Here is a 15706-nt window from a genome sequence, read left to right as displayed (position 1 = left end):
ACATTTGTTGCAGCTGGTAAAGGTGGAGATCATTTTAACTATCTAAAAACCTTATATTCTTTACATACTGCTGGATAGCTTGTGAATTTCTTACCAGGGATCAATAAATTCTTATGATTATGTTGTATTTTGTTTTATTGACCTGATTCTAAAAATTAACTAAAGTTATCAAATAAATGTACTGGAGTAAAAACTACAATATTTGCCTCTAAAATGTAGTAGTAATGGTCTTATACTTGTATAGTGCTATTCTATGCATTACAGCACACTCAAAGCACTGTCACACTATTTGACCATTCATGATCCCATGTACTTGCACATCAGCGACAGTGTTTTGCTCAAGGACACTTCAACATGCGGACTGGAGAAGCTGGGAATCAAACCGCCAACCTTCCGGTTAGGAAGCGACCCACTCTATCCCTGAGCTACAGCTGCCCCAAAGAGAAAGTATAAAGTTGCAAAAAATAAAATTAAATAAAACACAAGTACAGATACCTCAAAATTGTCCTTAAGATACCTCCACTGGTAGTGCTGGAAGCAGCACTCCGGTCAGAAATGTAAAGAGCCCCCCAATTCACATCTTCATTTAACTAAGTATGATCAGCAAAATGTACTGAAAGTGGTAATGGTACAGTATATTTGTACAGCGCCTTTCTATGCTTTATAGCACACTCAAAGCGCTTTCACACTATTTGGCCATTCACCCATTCGCACTCCCAAACACTCGCACACCGATGACATCACCGGAGGCAACTGGGGGTTCAGTGTCTTGCTCAAGGACACTTCGACATGTTGACTGGACAAGCTGGGAATCGAACCCGCTCTACCTCCTGAGCCACAGCCGCCCCCAAGTATTACAGTGGTGGAAAGTAACTAAGTAAATTTTCTCAAGAACTGTACTTAAGTACAATTTTGAGGCATCTGTAAAGTACTTCAAACTATAGGTATGTATGGTAGTTGCTGCAACTTTACCAGCTACAATAAATGCAATAATAACAGTGATCCAATTATATGATATACATGAATGTACAGTAAATGTGCAAATGTGCATAAGAAGTACTTTTGCTTTTGGCACTCCAAGTATATTTTGATGCCAAGTAAAAATCTGAATGCTGGACCTCTAAGTGTGGTACTACTACTTTTAATTAGGTAAAGGATCTGAGTACTTATTACTGAAACATATAAAACTAATGTTACAGTTATTGGAAATGGAGCTCATATTACTTTATATACTTTTACGTACACTGCATCATGTTTTATATACTACCCATCATATATTTTGTTTGTAAAAATCTATAAAGTAATAAGTAACTGTAGCTATCAAATAAATGTATTTGTGTAAAACTAAATTATTTTCCACTGAGATGTATAGAAGGATAAACTATAGGAACTGTTAAACTATCATTGCTAATATTCACTTATAATGCAAACCCTTAACAAACGTGGCTTGTATTCTTTATCTGCTTAAGTTCCCCTAAGCAAAACTCAGAGCCCCCCAAAATCAGCCGACTAATAGTACGCACTGGCCAAAGCCTGAAAATATAATTTCCTATACTTGAAAATGCAAAATATCATGGTTTAATTCATATTGTCTATACTGTGCAATATACCGTCTTGTTGTTATTTGTAGTGATACCACAGGACATAAAATGCCATTCACTTTGATTAGGTCACCGTAAACCTATCATCAATCCTACCACAAAAATACTCTAAGTATATACTCTACAGGGTAGTACTAGAATATCAATATTCTATAGTGAAGTTTTCTTGAGGATACAGTTCATGTACTTGTCTCACATACTGTATGCTTCCCTTCTGTAGGAATTTACCAGCCTTCAACTGCCAAAAACTACCAAGTACTGTAAATTCACCTAATTCAACTACAGACCATCACTGGATCAATGATTTGAGAGTAAACAGTGCTGTCTGTCTCTCTCATATGATGAAAAACCTAGCATGACAATTACTGACAGGAACAAATATCTTTATATGGTTGTGACATATGATGACCTCGGATCTCCAAAATGTATAAAAACATAATTGTTTCTAGGGTAATTATAGTCTGACAGTGCAAGCTGTGGTTATGACATTAAGGAGAGCATAGAAAACTACATTTTGCATCTGCTGGCTGACATTTATGTCTAGCTTGCTGTGGCTTCCTCTCTACCAGACCAAAATAAGGTGTGGTTTTTTTCAGGTTTGACAACACTGCATTTTATATTTAGACTATTTGTAGGTAACTGTAGCCTGTCTCTGCCAGTGTGTGTGCATGAGTGTGACAGATAATAGTCTTTTTCATTAAAGAGCAACCAATAAAACTTTGTCCAGTAGGACATCCTTAACACTGCGCTAATGCTAAGCTAACTTGCATTGCTAAACTGCTGCATTCTGGTAAGAAAAGAACTCAAAAGAACTCATTACATATACTTTACTGTATGCTTTTATTACAAACATGTTTAGATAACCCAAGAGCCTGAGGTAACCATGAGTGATCTGTGTAACATACAAGGAGTGTGCTGTTATTGTGTCCATTATGCAAATACAATGCAAATAATAGTTTCATGTAGTGAAATGCATGCAACAAAGTTGTACAACATGCAAATCAATGACTGCAACCCTCACTGCACCTACAGTAGTGTGAATGGGAGTGATACTTTTACCACCACCACCACTACCAAAAGAGAAAATAAAAATCCTGTCTCCCCACCTCAGAAAGCAAGGTCAAAACAAGTGACTGGCCCACATCGCCATCTAGTGGTCAGAGGCAGCACTGCGCACATGCTGTGGCTACTTTCAGTACCCACTGAAGCAGAATGTGGTTTTGTTGCATGTATTATCATCCTTTTTAGGAAGTACTGACTGATATTTATATTTAGCTTGCTGCTTCTTGTTCTTCTTCATAACTAAAATAACTGTGTGTGATGGGGGGTTGTATGGCCAGCAGTGTGAGGACTGCTTTGAATTTTAAACCATGCAAGTGAGGACACTTTGGCTGGTCCTCACTTTCTCAGACCCCTTCAAAAGGTTGCATGAGGGTCAAGACTTGGTTTTAGGGTTAAAGTTAGAATTAGATTTAGGTTAGGTGTTAGGTCAAGGGTTGTGGTTAGGCATTTAGTTGTGATGGTATAAGGTTAGGGGCTAGAGAATGTCAATCAATGTCCTCACAGAGATTGTGATACAAACCTGTGTGTGTGTTGATGCTTAACTTTCAATCATTTAAAATTGTTTTGCTTATTGTTTGTTTACTCAAATGTTTCAGGTTGACTGTGCAGACTGAGACATTTCAAGGCTATTTTCACAGTCACCTGTTGAAGGGTTAAAGTTTCTCTGTGTTCTCCTTAAATATGAGCATTATTTTGTAGTATCGTAAATTGTTTTTGATGCCAATTGTGATCCAAAAGTCTACTTACACAGCTGTGATGTGGAAACATCCAGAGAACACATACCGAGAACTGACTTTTCTATGAAAAAGTAGATAGACATGTTCTGTCTAGTAGTTAAACTTCTGAAATGAAAAACAAGATGTCTGGAGCAGAACATTTGTAACAAACAGTAGCAGCAACTAATTCCTCTGTCAGTATGTTCAGTGTTTGAAGATGTTTACAGATCCTTTGCTCAAGTAAATGCAGCAATACAGCATTCTAAAAATACTCCACTACAAGTAAATCCTGTTTTCAGTCTGACAAGGATGTTTTTAGTATTTTCAGGCTGACAGCTGACATTTAATGAATAAATAAAATATGGCTAAATACGTGTGCTTTCTGCTCACTGCCAGTGAGCTGTTACAATAACCAAGTGTTCTTTTCTTACACACTTGTTTACCAGCCCCAGCTGTAACTGAACAGGCACTGTAAAATGTAAAAATGGGGCAGACATCCAAATGATATCCAGCTAAAATTAGCCTCCTTGAAGCTGGAAAGAATTTTATAACACTCTCTTTAGGGACAAAGGTTCTTGATAAAGCGGAAATGACATTGTAAGCAAAATGTGAAGAACAAGTATAGTCCTTCTGGTGTGACATGGTTCACTTTGATTCAGCGGATAGAAGTATCAAGACAATTCACATTGTGGCCTTGCTATCAGTACCACAAATATGCCAATAATTCATACTCCAGTACCTCCTTTTGGTCAGTACAGTAAGTCTGGGCAGTTAGTAGCAAAGTTCAGCAACAGTCGATAATAAAACCCATTTAGACAGAAGCAAAGTTCACCTGATTTTACTTGCTTTTAAAGGGGAGGACCAACTAGACTATATGTTACGCTGTGTGGATGAGTAATCCTTTCCAAAATATGGCTTCATATAGGGATAGTGGCTCACAAAAAACAACAACAAAAACCCCAACAAACCATGACAAGCAGTGACTTCCAACAAGTTACTCAAAGCTGAGAAAAAAGGGGCAGTTCAGAGCAGCTAGAAAAGCTTTAACAGATATCACCACAGGCCTGGACAGAATCAGATCTGAACAATAAAGCAACTTCCTTTCCAAGAAATAAAAGGAACTTGCCTTCCAGTTTCTATCCCTGTACTAAGATATAAAGTCTAAAGGAACTTTATTAAAGGATTTAAATGTTTCTACATTGTTCTTTGGTCAAACATTTTATTAACGAGTTTGTTATTGCACTTTGCAGACAGTTTGGACTTTTAAAGCTTTTCATGACTATTCACAAATTTAAACACAAAATACAGTGGTGGAAAGTAACCAAGTACAATTTTGAGGTATCTGTACTTTGATATTTCCATTTGCTGCTACTTCACACTTTGCTCCACTAGATTTTAGAGTAAAATAATGTACTTTTTATTCACCCACATTGATTAATAAAACAAAATGCAGTATAATTATAAGGCTTTATCAGTCCTCAGTGAGAAATTCACAAGCTACCCAGCAGCAGACTATTTCAAATTATAAACATATGTAGTTATACCTTTAGCTCCATGTTTTCCAGCTACAACATTAAAGTGATGAAAGCATTAATGCATCAGATACTGTAATCCAATAATACAATATAAACTGATGTATAATGAGTACTTTTACTGTTGGTACTTTCAGTGTATTTTGATAATACTTTTGTACTGTTCTTTAGGTAACCATTTGAATACAGGACCTTTGAACAGAGTTTTTTTTTTTTTTTACATGATGGTATTGCTACTTTCACTTAACACAACCCATAATGTTGTATTTAAAAGTGACTTAACTCTAATGACATCACAACTGGGCCTTATTTAGATGAGTATTAAAGTTCTTGCTCTGCAATAAATAGATGCTCATTTCTTAATCTATTATCGACCTATTAAATATGAAGTGAGCAGTTGACCTTCTTAAAAACTTTGATAAGGGTCTGGAAATCCACTGGGACATGGTCAGGAACATTTTTGTGAAAGTCCCATACGATTTATTTCAGTTATACCATCAGTTATATATAACACAAAGCTTCAACCAACAAATATTTTAATTCACTGTTTGGTCTATAAATATCAGGAAATACTGAAAAATAATCATCACAGTTTCCCAGGCCCCAAAGTGACGTCCTTTAAATTGTAAAGATGTTAATTTTACTATCACAGAAGACAAATTTGAAAAGCTATACCCAGTAGAATTTCTGTAATTTTGCTTAAAATAATACTTACTACAAAGCTCTTGCAATGTGAAAGGTCTTACAGACAAGCGCATCAGATCATAAACTCTGACTCTGAAAAGTTATTTTTACTTAAAAATTACAAAAAAAATCAAAATAGTTCCTGATGAATATTTTTGCACAAGCGGTAAATCATCCAGTCATTTCAGCTCTAATATGCATGTATATGTATAAATATGTTGGAGGCAGGTACTTGTCTGCTTTGTTATGCCATGTCTTGCACAATAATAAAAAAATAAATCTTGATATATTTATATTTTTTCTGTCTTGATTTTGACCAACTTCATCACCATATCCCTCAAAAATTTTTTTTTTTTTTTTTTTTACTGCACATAATTTGAATTAGAGCAGGTAAACCAGGCGGGTGACAAATTAAAAAACCTGGATAAATCAGTGGTCTCTTCCAGGATGACAGAGCCCTCATCCACAGAACACGAGGGGTCACTGAAGGGTTTGATGAGCACGAAAATGACGTGAATCCTGCCATGGCCTTCACAGCCACAAGACGTCAACCCAGTTAAACAACTATGGGAGATTTTGGAGCGACATGTTAGACAGCGTCTCTGCCACCATCATCAAAACGCCAAATGAGGGATTATCTTTTGGAAGAATGGTGTTCACCCCTCCAGCAGAGCTCAGAGACTTGTAAAGTCAGTGTTGCACTGAAGCTGTTCTGGTCTGTATGTGTCCAGTATTGTAACAGCTCTGTTTGTCAGAAATGAAACTTTCAGTTTCATGTTTGCTGAATAAAAATTTCCCTTCATTTCCAAAGCATCAACAAATCTTTCTTGACTTTTCTATACCCAACCATTCTGATCTTTAAAACAAAACCTTTAATCTAAACAACACAAAACCTTTTCATACTGTGTGGATATCTAATCAACACCAACCCTGCATTTTGTTGATTTATTTCAATGTTAACTATAAAATTATCAGTTGTCAGGTTGTCTCTTATACTGTAAGCTATCAGAAATCTGATGTCAGATTTGTTAGTCAGTAAGTATATATATATAAATAAAGATTAAAAATGGAAGTGCCTATAAATATGACCAAAATGATGCCCTCCAGCTCCTTCAGGCTAAACACCTTTAGGATAAACAACAGCTCCTTATGGCTACCATCATTCACCTTAACACAAACAGATAAAGAGCGACAGATTAGCTAAAATGTAACACTATTTGAAAGATGTTCCCTTTCAGAGCAGCTCACACCAACTCAGTATGCAAAAAAGTTTCAGAAATCAGAAGTGGCCTGTGGCTTGTGATGAGGTGGTACAGAACAGAAAGCTCCCAAAATAACTGTGATTCTATAGTGGTGAAGAAGGCTGCCTAAACCACTAATAACATGTCGAAATCACACGGTAACACAGGTCACACATGCTGTGTAGCTTTCAACAGCGACTCATGCAAGAACGTATGACATTTCTCTGTGTGACTTCATTAGGATGAGCCATTTCTTCCTGTGTGTAATTACCGAGGGCTGTTTACTCAGGAAATTAAGTTGGTAGCCATTTATTAGAGTAACAAAGCATGACACTGTTTAAAGTAAAGCAAATACATACAGGCACAATGGTAAAAAGTGTGACATAAGCCACATTGTTTTCCTTATCAGGGCGACTGTTCTGTTTCTGATCAAGCTTTTCTTTCAAAGTTAAGCATGAACCTTTCTGAAAACTGAGGACTGTTAGCTTATATTTACAATAATGAGACAGTTATTGTATGTGTGGTATAGTAACACCCACCCAGCTAAATCTAAGTGAATTATGACTGTGATTAAAAATTCATTTCAATCACAAGATTCTACTGACTGGATGCATGTTATTTTTACATTTTCACAGATCAAGTAATACAACTAATAACTTCATGGATATAAACTCCTTGATTTATGCGGACACACATAAACCCGTAAGAGCCGCCACATACACTTTCATTATTAAACTTGACTAACTGTAATAACCATGTTGAATGCCCACTGTGCCTGAATTATAAGTGATTTTTTAAGTGAATTTACTGTATATAGCAGCAGAAAGAAACCTTCATTTGTACTAATATGAAGATGCTGAAGCAGGCACATCTTTGTACTATACTATACTGAAAGAAAGTCACTTTCGGCTTTTGCTGTTTAGTGGTCGCCACAGCGAATGGTCACACTGACGACTCGCATGCTGACATTTTGCATGTGTTTTACACTGGATGCTTTTCCTGACGCATCCCTGATTCGAACCCGGGCTGCAGTGGCGAGAGCGCTACGCCTTAACCACTAGTCTACCAGGGATGGCCACTATACTATACTATACTATACTATACTATACTATTCTATGTATATATTTATTGAATAATCTTACCTCAAATGTGCAACAGTTAATATAAAGGCTATTTGTCATCCATGGCCCACACATCAGGCATATCTCACTACTAAGCGCCACTAAAAATATACTATAATGCACTATTGTATATTGAACTTTAATATAAAACAAGGTAACGTACAACTTTATTGATCCCAGGAATGAAATCTTGTATATAGTATAATATACTCTTCTATCCTATGCAGAGCAAACATAGACCAAAGGTTTTAAACACATCTTTGTATACTAAAGCCTAATACACAATACCCTATATTTCAATCTACTATATTTCACAAGTGACAATAACACTACAAAATACTCTGCTCTACTCTACTCTACTCTACTCTGCTCTACTATATGTATATATTGGCCAAATTTACTGTAAATTTGCAGCTGTTAGCCAAAATATAATTTGTGAGTTGTCCCTGAACAGATATCACATCACAGCACTATTTTATACTTAATACTACACTATATAATAGAGCCTACTATATAATTCTTTGAGAAACCTTACTGTTAATGTGCCACAATAATTCAAATGCAATTTTTCATCTATTGTGCCTGCAAAGATAAACCACTACACCAAAGTTCACTACAGTTTACTATACTACTCTATACTCACAGCAAACATAGTCCAGCATCTAAAAGTTAAGAGGTCTCTACATACTGTATCTTTCCATAGCCCACTAAACTGCACTCTACCACAAACTACTCTATTATTTACTGAAATACTTTACTGTAAATGTGCCAAAGTTAGTCATAGGGCTAATCTTCACTTGTCACTGGACATAAGTCACAATACACCACAAGCGGCTATAGTATTTTTCAGAGCACATACATTCCAGTAGCCAAAACCAAAGTGATCTCTAAATATTAAAGTTGACATTATACTATCCACATAATACTCTATAAACTATATTACAGTATAGCCCACACTCCAATCTACCACTATATATTCATTTATTTTTCAAAACCTACTGTGGCTGTTACTCAAAGGACCTGGACAGACACACTCTTAAACTATACCTACTACCCTATGACAGCTAATTTCCAGACAGCATGGCCCGTTAAGGTCTTGCAAGGTATTTATACCCTAAAGCCAATTAAATAACATTATATATGTAACAGTAGATAACATTCTACAGTGTTACCAGCCACTATACTACATTGTACCCAACTACAATATACATTTATCTATTTAAAAAGATTACTGTAATATGTCACAGCCAGTCAAAGGGTTATTTTTCATTTGTACTACACTAGCCTACTGGACCACACTATTACAGGAGGCTACTAGTAGTCAGGGGAAACATAGCCCACAGCACAGTGGTCTCTGTCAGGTGAACTGTTTTAATAGTACAGTGTAGAGTACGTTCAACTGGCTGTTCAAAATCCCTTATATACCTACAATGTACCAGGAGCCGAAACCTTATTCATTTGTCATTGGCAGCCGCAGGGGCAATGTTCACAGCCAAGCCAACAGATGTGGCAGCAGGCCTCGCCAGAGCAGTGACATAATTTCTGGAAAGGCCGGTGCGTTTTGGTTTCTAATAATAAAACGCCTTCCTAGTCCAACAACAACAGAGAAGGACACAACCTACCGAGCAGCAGCAGCCGATGTGTCTGTTTATACTCCCGTTTGAGCTCCTTCAGCGCCCTGTCAATGTTCTTACTGACTTTCTTCGCCTCCTTCTCGGCCTCCTTCTCCTCCACCAGCAATTTGTCCCAGTTTTTCTGCTTTTGGGTGCTAGTCTTTTGCAGCAGCTGTAAGCGTCTGCTGCGGTCCTTTCCTGCCCCTTTACCGCTACCTCCCCCGCCGCCACCTCCGTTTTGTATAAGCACGCCGTCGGTACCGGTGTCTCCACGGCGAGGGTCCCCGGGCGGGAGCCTGGCAGGATCCCCTGGGCGTACCGGGCCGCCGCCGCGTAGCGACGAAGTCTCACCGCATCCCCCGGTGTCCTCCTGGCGAGCTCCCCCGGCGCGGGTCGGCAAGGCGGCGTCTGGAGGCTGGTCGGAGTCCGAGGTAGCGTTGGAGATAGACCCGCTCAAGTCCCCGAAGAGCCGGGGACGCAAACTGTAGCACAGCCCCATGTTGAAACCAAAATTTGTCTGTGAATGTGATTTTTCATAAATTAAAACATTAAAAAAAAAAGTCGCAGTTGCGCCACCAGCCCTAACAAACCATCGTTACATTGGAGCTCCAGCGGCGGGATTCAAGTCCTAATTTGAGGCGGAAATGTGAATGAATTATGCTCCGACATTTGCTATATGTCATTTTGCATTTTCCCCAGTGAACCTTCGCTTCGTGAATAGTGGATCACCTGATCCTTGAGTGGACACTGCGGGTCCACCTTACCGTAATTAACCAAAAGCACGACCTTGGTGAAAACGCGCTATTCGCCGCGCAAACAGGCAACACTTTGACTGCACAGTTTTTAGGTGCAATGCATGGCACGTCATGTTACTACGGTATATGGCCATTTCGAGAATGCTGGTCATGATTTTCATTCCTCACAATTCATGCGTGCACGTCTGAGGACACATAGTGAACCGGCTCGTTATTATCTGATAAATACAACACAACACTGCTTTATTTGGCCTAATAACTTACTTTTTAAAATGACATATACTGCCCAGAGGTCTACTGAAAATATAATCAAAATAAAATTTCTACTTCAAACGCAGTTTTACATTATATAGCCTATAGTATGTGAAGTGGAAAGTAAACCACTAGATGGAGAACTTGCAACACACATGTAGACAGATTTGAAAGTTGGTGGCCTACAAAACAATATATCAGCTAAGTTGTCATTAGGCTTCAGCTGACATTCTGTGAATTAATGGCTAAACCAAATAGTCAATAGTTAATTAAGCTGCTTTGTTGAGTAATTAATTCATTTTGTAAGCAAAAATTCCAAATTAAAATTCGCTTGTTTTCTTCTTTCATGATAAACTAAACAATGACAAACTTCTTTAATAACTGGCATATTAATTGATAATGAACATAATTGGTTGCTGCCCTATAATCGATAACAAGCTTAGGCTCAAACATTTAGAGTAGAACATATGTGCTTATGCTCTTGCGCCCTCTAGTGTACATAGCTGGAAACTCATGAGAAACAATCAGTCAAACTACTAAGGTAGTATTTATATAGACCTATATAGGCGGATTTTATTTAGAGTAAACCTACAATTTTGCTCCCAAAATCTATTTTCATAATTTGTTGAAGCCTCTACATACCAATAGTCCCACTACTGAGATCTTCTCAGGGCTGTTTTATCCACCAAACAGGCCTATTCAGTTTCACTATCATGACAAAAGCACCAAGGCAAACACCACTAGCAAAGATGGAAACTGCAAATCCATTTTTATTGAAAAAAGAATGACTGAAATAAGTAAATGACTAGAGTCCGACAGAGGGGTGAACAGCAGCCTGTTTGTGATCAGACAATGTGGACACCGTCTCCTCCCAGCAGCCCACAACTTTAGATTATGAATCAGACACTCTACAGAGAGGACATCTGAATCAGGCTGAGCTTGAATATTCCTTGATCTAGACTGTGTAGATTCATGACTGGATTAAATAAAACCCATAAAATCACACGATATTAGGATTGTATCCTGGTGTCTGGGGTCTTTGGGGCAGCATTCACCCCGCAGTACAGGCTGTTCACTTTGTGGTCAAAAGCAGAGGCATCCTATCGCTCAATATGAAAGAAAAGCCTATTTCCTGTAAATACTACTATCAGCTGATGAAGATCAGCGTCATGTCGCCGTCTCATGTGCAGCCTGTACATTTAACTAAGTGGGGTTCCCCGCCCTTGTCGCTACCTAACAAGCGGCATACCGGCACGACCAAAACGAACACAACCTAAATGTCGGTGGCGGGAAAGGAAGTGAGTGGGTGGGCGGGAGTGGCGGTCTCGCAGACCAATCACCAATAGGGTCTTAAGGAGTGGGCGGGACCGCATGTCTGTGGGATTTTGAGAGCGAAGGGTGCAGTTGTTTGTTGAAAAGTTTCAAAATATAGAATATTTTAAAGCATGCTTGTGTGTCTGTCTCACATTAGGTGAGTACTGAAAAAACACTGCCTTTTCTGCCTGTCTGTCCAGTGTGGTCACCGTGGTGGTCTACAGTATATGGCTCTTGGTTTTTACTTCTCATGTCATACAGGCGGAGGAGTTTTGGTGACTAACCATCTGACTGCCTCTATGATGTGGGACCGGTTTACTGTTGTAGGACCTCCAGATAAACTCATAAATCAAGTACTGAAGGGATATTTTCTCTCTCTTACTGCCTGCCTGTCCAACATACCCACCATGGCCGTCTATTTTTTTTTAAATTTGTCTCATGTCCTACAGGCAAAGGAGTTTAATTGTTAACCATCTATCTGAGATTGGTTTGAGACTGCCTAATACTCTTCTCTATACTTACTTTATACACCCACACATTAGAGTAATTGGCTCTACCACTATTTGGGATACTGGCTTTCTCAAGTGCTTAGATGGGAGACAGGACTCTGACCTTGCAAATGCATAAATCCAGTGCACAATATATGTACATGTGTTTGGTTATTTGAGTTTGTTTGTTCTCAAGCCTTATAAGGGTAGTTTGACTTGTTTCTACTCTCAGAAGTGTCTCTCCACTGCCAGAAACACAGTCACCTGAGACTGGGGCTACCTCCCCTGTGGTAGGTGTACTCTACTTATGTTTTACATATGTTATACTAGACATAGGCAATATTTCATAAAAATGTTGTGTGATTGAAAATGAGGACTTGACAGGCAGGTAAGGTTAGCTTCTGACTAACGTTCGCTAAATCAGACTTGGTTTTCTAACTTAACACAATGAGACTAAAAGTGAATAAGGCTTGGTTTTGCATTTTTAACATTTTTAAATTTGTGATGTCTTGTTCAACATGATATCATTGCTTAAATACTTTGTGTTATTAGTCACCGAGGAAGCTGAACCATGCCAATGTGGTGAAACGGAACAAAGTCAGAGAAAACGACAACCTGCTTTGTGTTTGAGCAGATGAACGAGAGCCTCTATCAGCTCATGCAAGAACAGACACCACAGTTACTTGTGCATTTATACACGATTTCAGTTATGTGCAAAGATATTTTGGTGATCTAATCCTGCAATGTCATTTCATTACCATTGGGGATGTGAGAATTATTTGGCTCAGTTTGAGTCATCATGTCTCGGCCTTCGTTTCTGCAGAAACGAGTTGTTCCCTGAGTCAGTCATCAGAAACATGACATCTCAGATATTACAGGGACTGTGCTATATTCATAAACATGGTAGATGACTTCAACAGGGCCTTCAATACAGATAGGTAAAAAAATGACTGCTGTCATTTCTCTTGTATAAAACACTGTTATCAGGCTGTCAGCACCGTTTGTAATATATAATCTGTTGAGTAAAGAGAAAACAACATAGTTAAACTTGAAAAGTATGTGAATGCTGAAAGGTTGAAAAGACATCAGGCATCACAGGATGTTCTCCAACCAAGAATTACTCCCTTTTCTTGTGCTCCAGTGAGAAGAGGAGGTGTGAGTGGTACCAAAACCTGACTGAGCAAAGTTTTGCTTCTTAAAAAAAACAAACATCAACACTGTTTTTAGTTCTTGAGGGTGTTTGTGTCATTCCCACTTCAATAAGGCATGATTGCTTGCATAGTTTTTTCTTTATCTCCTCTTTCTTTCTTTTGTCTTTTACCACTTTGTTGTTTTTATATTTTCCCTGCTATTAAATACTGTTTGGAATTGTACAGATGAATAAGGATAATCCTTCTAACTGGATACATTTAGCAAAGTGGGCCCCATATATTTTACACAGAAAAACAATTCATTACTCTTGCTGTGGATTTTCAAAGAGACAGGATCTTTTTTCAAATGTTAGAAAAGTAAAACAGTTTTGTTGTACAATGAACTTTTCCTATAAAATCAAGTTTTATATTGAACCATACAGACTGCTAAGGTTGAAAATATTTACAGGCACATAAGATACGTGCCGGTATTTTCAGGATTTGTGTGGCCTCTGTAGCATTCCAGTGATGATCTTTGCCATCATCAGTCCACTGCAAGAACATGACAAGAGTTATATTAGGACAATAGTTATAAGAGATTTGCAATCTTCGTAGAGCAGAATACTATGAATTATCATCCCACTAACAGTAAGAAAGAAAGTGTGTAATAATGGTGTTTTTACCTGACTAAAGTCATTAAACCAGCTGGCATGAACTTCCAGGAGTTGAGAAACCTCAGTCCCATCACTACGGCCAGAGTTCCTGAGGTGGCTGCATTTCCTCAGCAGAGGGAGACAGTCGTTGCTACAGGTTTGTGAAAGCTGCAGTCGGACTCTCACATACCATTAACAAAGTGAACTCGCTCACCTAGTGAAAGCCAGACATTCTTGGGATTTTGAGATGCCAGATAAGCACCGACTGCAGCCAACAGGCCAAACAGGAGCCCTGCAACCAGGGAGGTGACGCTGCCTGTGGAAAAAAGTTTTATTTTGAAATTAAAGATTTATTGTAGCTAAAAATACCTAGTAAACTGACAACTAAGAGTAGGTGGAGGTCAGTTACAGCACAAAGAAGAAAAGCAATCTAATTAAAATCTGGTGTATTGTGGGCGTCCTGCATTCTGGTCCTTTGAGGCCAATGTCAATGGAGAAACTAGAACATCTTCTGTCATTGACTTCAATGCAGCGGTGGAGATAATGGATGGATGGAAAAGCACTTGAGTGATATTTGATTGGCATACCGTATTAATGTAATGTGTAAGAAGCATCTTACTGTTGCAGCTGGTTGTGGTGGAGCAGTTTTTCTCTACTTTATATACAGTTAAGTAGTTCTGTTCACTGGTTCTCAACTTAGGAGTCGGACCCTCACAAGATAATTCTGAAAGGTCCTGAGCTGATTAATGTGAGGGAGAAATAACTAGAAGACAAAGTTCTGTTATACAGATCTGTTTTCAGTTTTAAGACATTTTCCTAATGTTTGTCTTTTTATGAAATACTGGATAGTTTCACCTCTTTTGTCCAAAGATTACATGGAAATATAACTATTCGAGTAATATAGGTTACCCCAGAATTGTACTTAAATACGTAGATGTAGTTACTTCCCCTACTGTTTCTCCTGGATTTGATGCAAATTCCCTTTGATTCTGACCAATTTACACCAGACCTGTTTTAGGTCATGTTATACAGATTTCCCTGCCGGCGTCACCTACCTGCTTTCATATAACCAACAATTCCTCCTGCTGACACCAGAGCAGCGTAACTGAACCCGATCCAGTCCATAGCCACAACCACAGTCAACCTGCTGATATTATGAGGAGTAAGTCGGTTTAACAGTTTACAGCTCTATCATGCATCAAACGTTTCACGATCAGTATGCGAAAACGACCTGAAGATGAAGTTGATCAATTAGCAACTTCCGAGTTTTTACACTTCCGGGATTATACGGCCAAATTTCAAAATAAAAGTTTTAGCTGGCTAGACTTTCAAATGAAAAAAAATATATATATATACAGTATACTACAGTATATCTAGAGTTGCTCCTAATATTCTGATCCTCTCATGGACGTAGCTGGGAAAACCAAACACAGACACCTCTAAATATAGTGTAGTCCAGTACACCACCACCATTAACTATGTATACAATTGAATTTATACATTTGACTATTTTAACCTGAAACATTTTGAGCTTCATGAACACA

The 15706-nt window shown here is 38.3% G+C and overlaps 2 protein-coding genes across 4 annotated transcripts in view; both read right to left on the bottom strand.

The window, feature by feature from the left end:
• gnal2 (guanine nucleotide binding protein (G protein), alpha activating activity polypeptide, olfactory type 2) overlaps positions 1–10301 on the bottom strand; it is a 40575-nt gene extending 30274 nt beyond the window's left edge. Inside the window, exon 1 of the mRNA XM_020591289.1 lies at positions 9580–10301. Within this exon, the coding sequence (XP_020446945.1) occupies positions 9580–10069 (490 nt within the window). The 5' untranslated portion in view covers positions 10070–10301. The remainder of the gene's footprint in view (positions 1–9579) is intronic.
• A 2817-nt stretch (positions 10302–13118) lies between these two features.
• On the bottom strand, positions 13119–15435 carry LOC109955297 (transmembrane protein 14C-like). 3 transcript variants are annotated; one of them, XM_020591318.1, is made up of 5 exons: positions 15394–15435; positions 15218–15309; positions 14377–14478; positions 14193–14289; positions 13119–14061 (listed from the first exon to the last, which is right to left on the bottom strand). In XM_020591318.1, exons 2-5 carry the CDS (start codon positions 15285–15287, stop codon positions 14004–14006), a joined length of 327 nt encoding a protein of 108 aa, XP_020446974.1. In that variant the 5' UTR covers positions 15288–15309; positions 15394–15435; the 3' UTR covers positions 13119–14003. The 3 variants fall into 3 exon arrangements, with proteins under 3 accessions (XP_020446974.1, XP_020446973.1, XP_020446975.1); XM_020591317.1 differs by having other exon boundaries at positions 13120–14061; positions 15218–15306; positions 15394–15433; XM_020591319.1 differs by lacking the exon at positions 15394–15435 and having other exon boundaries at positions 13589–14061; positions 14193–14280; positions 15218–15387.
• Positions 15436–15706: the final 271 nt, after the last annotated feature.

The sequence above is a fragment of the Monopterus albus genome, unplaced genomic scaffold (genome assembly GCF_001952655.1).
Source record: "Monopterus albus unplaced genomic scaffold, M_albus_1.0 scaffold14.1, whole genome shotgun sequence".
NCBI classification, from domain to species: domain Eukaryota; kingdom Metazoa; phylum Chordata; class Actinopteri; order Synbranchiformes; family Synbranchidae; genus Monopterus; species Monopterus albus.
The sequence above is the reverse complement of the archived record's forward strand: the minus strand, read 5'-3'. Positions and strand labels throughout refer to the sequence as shown.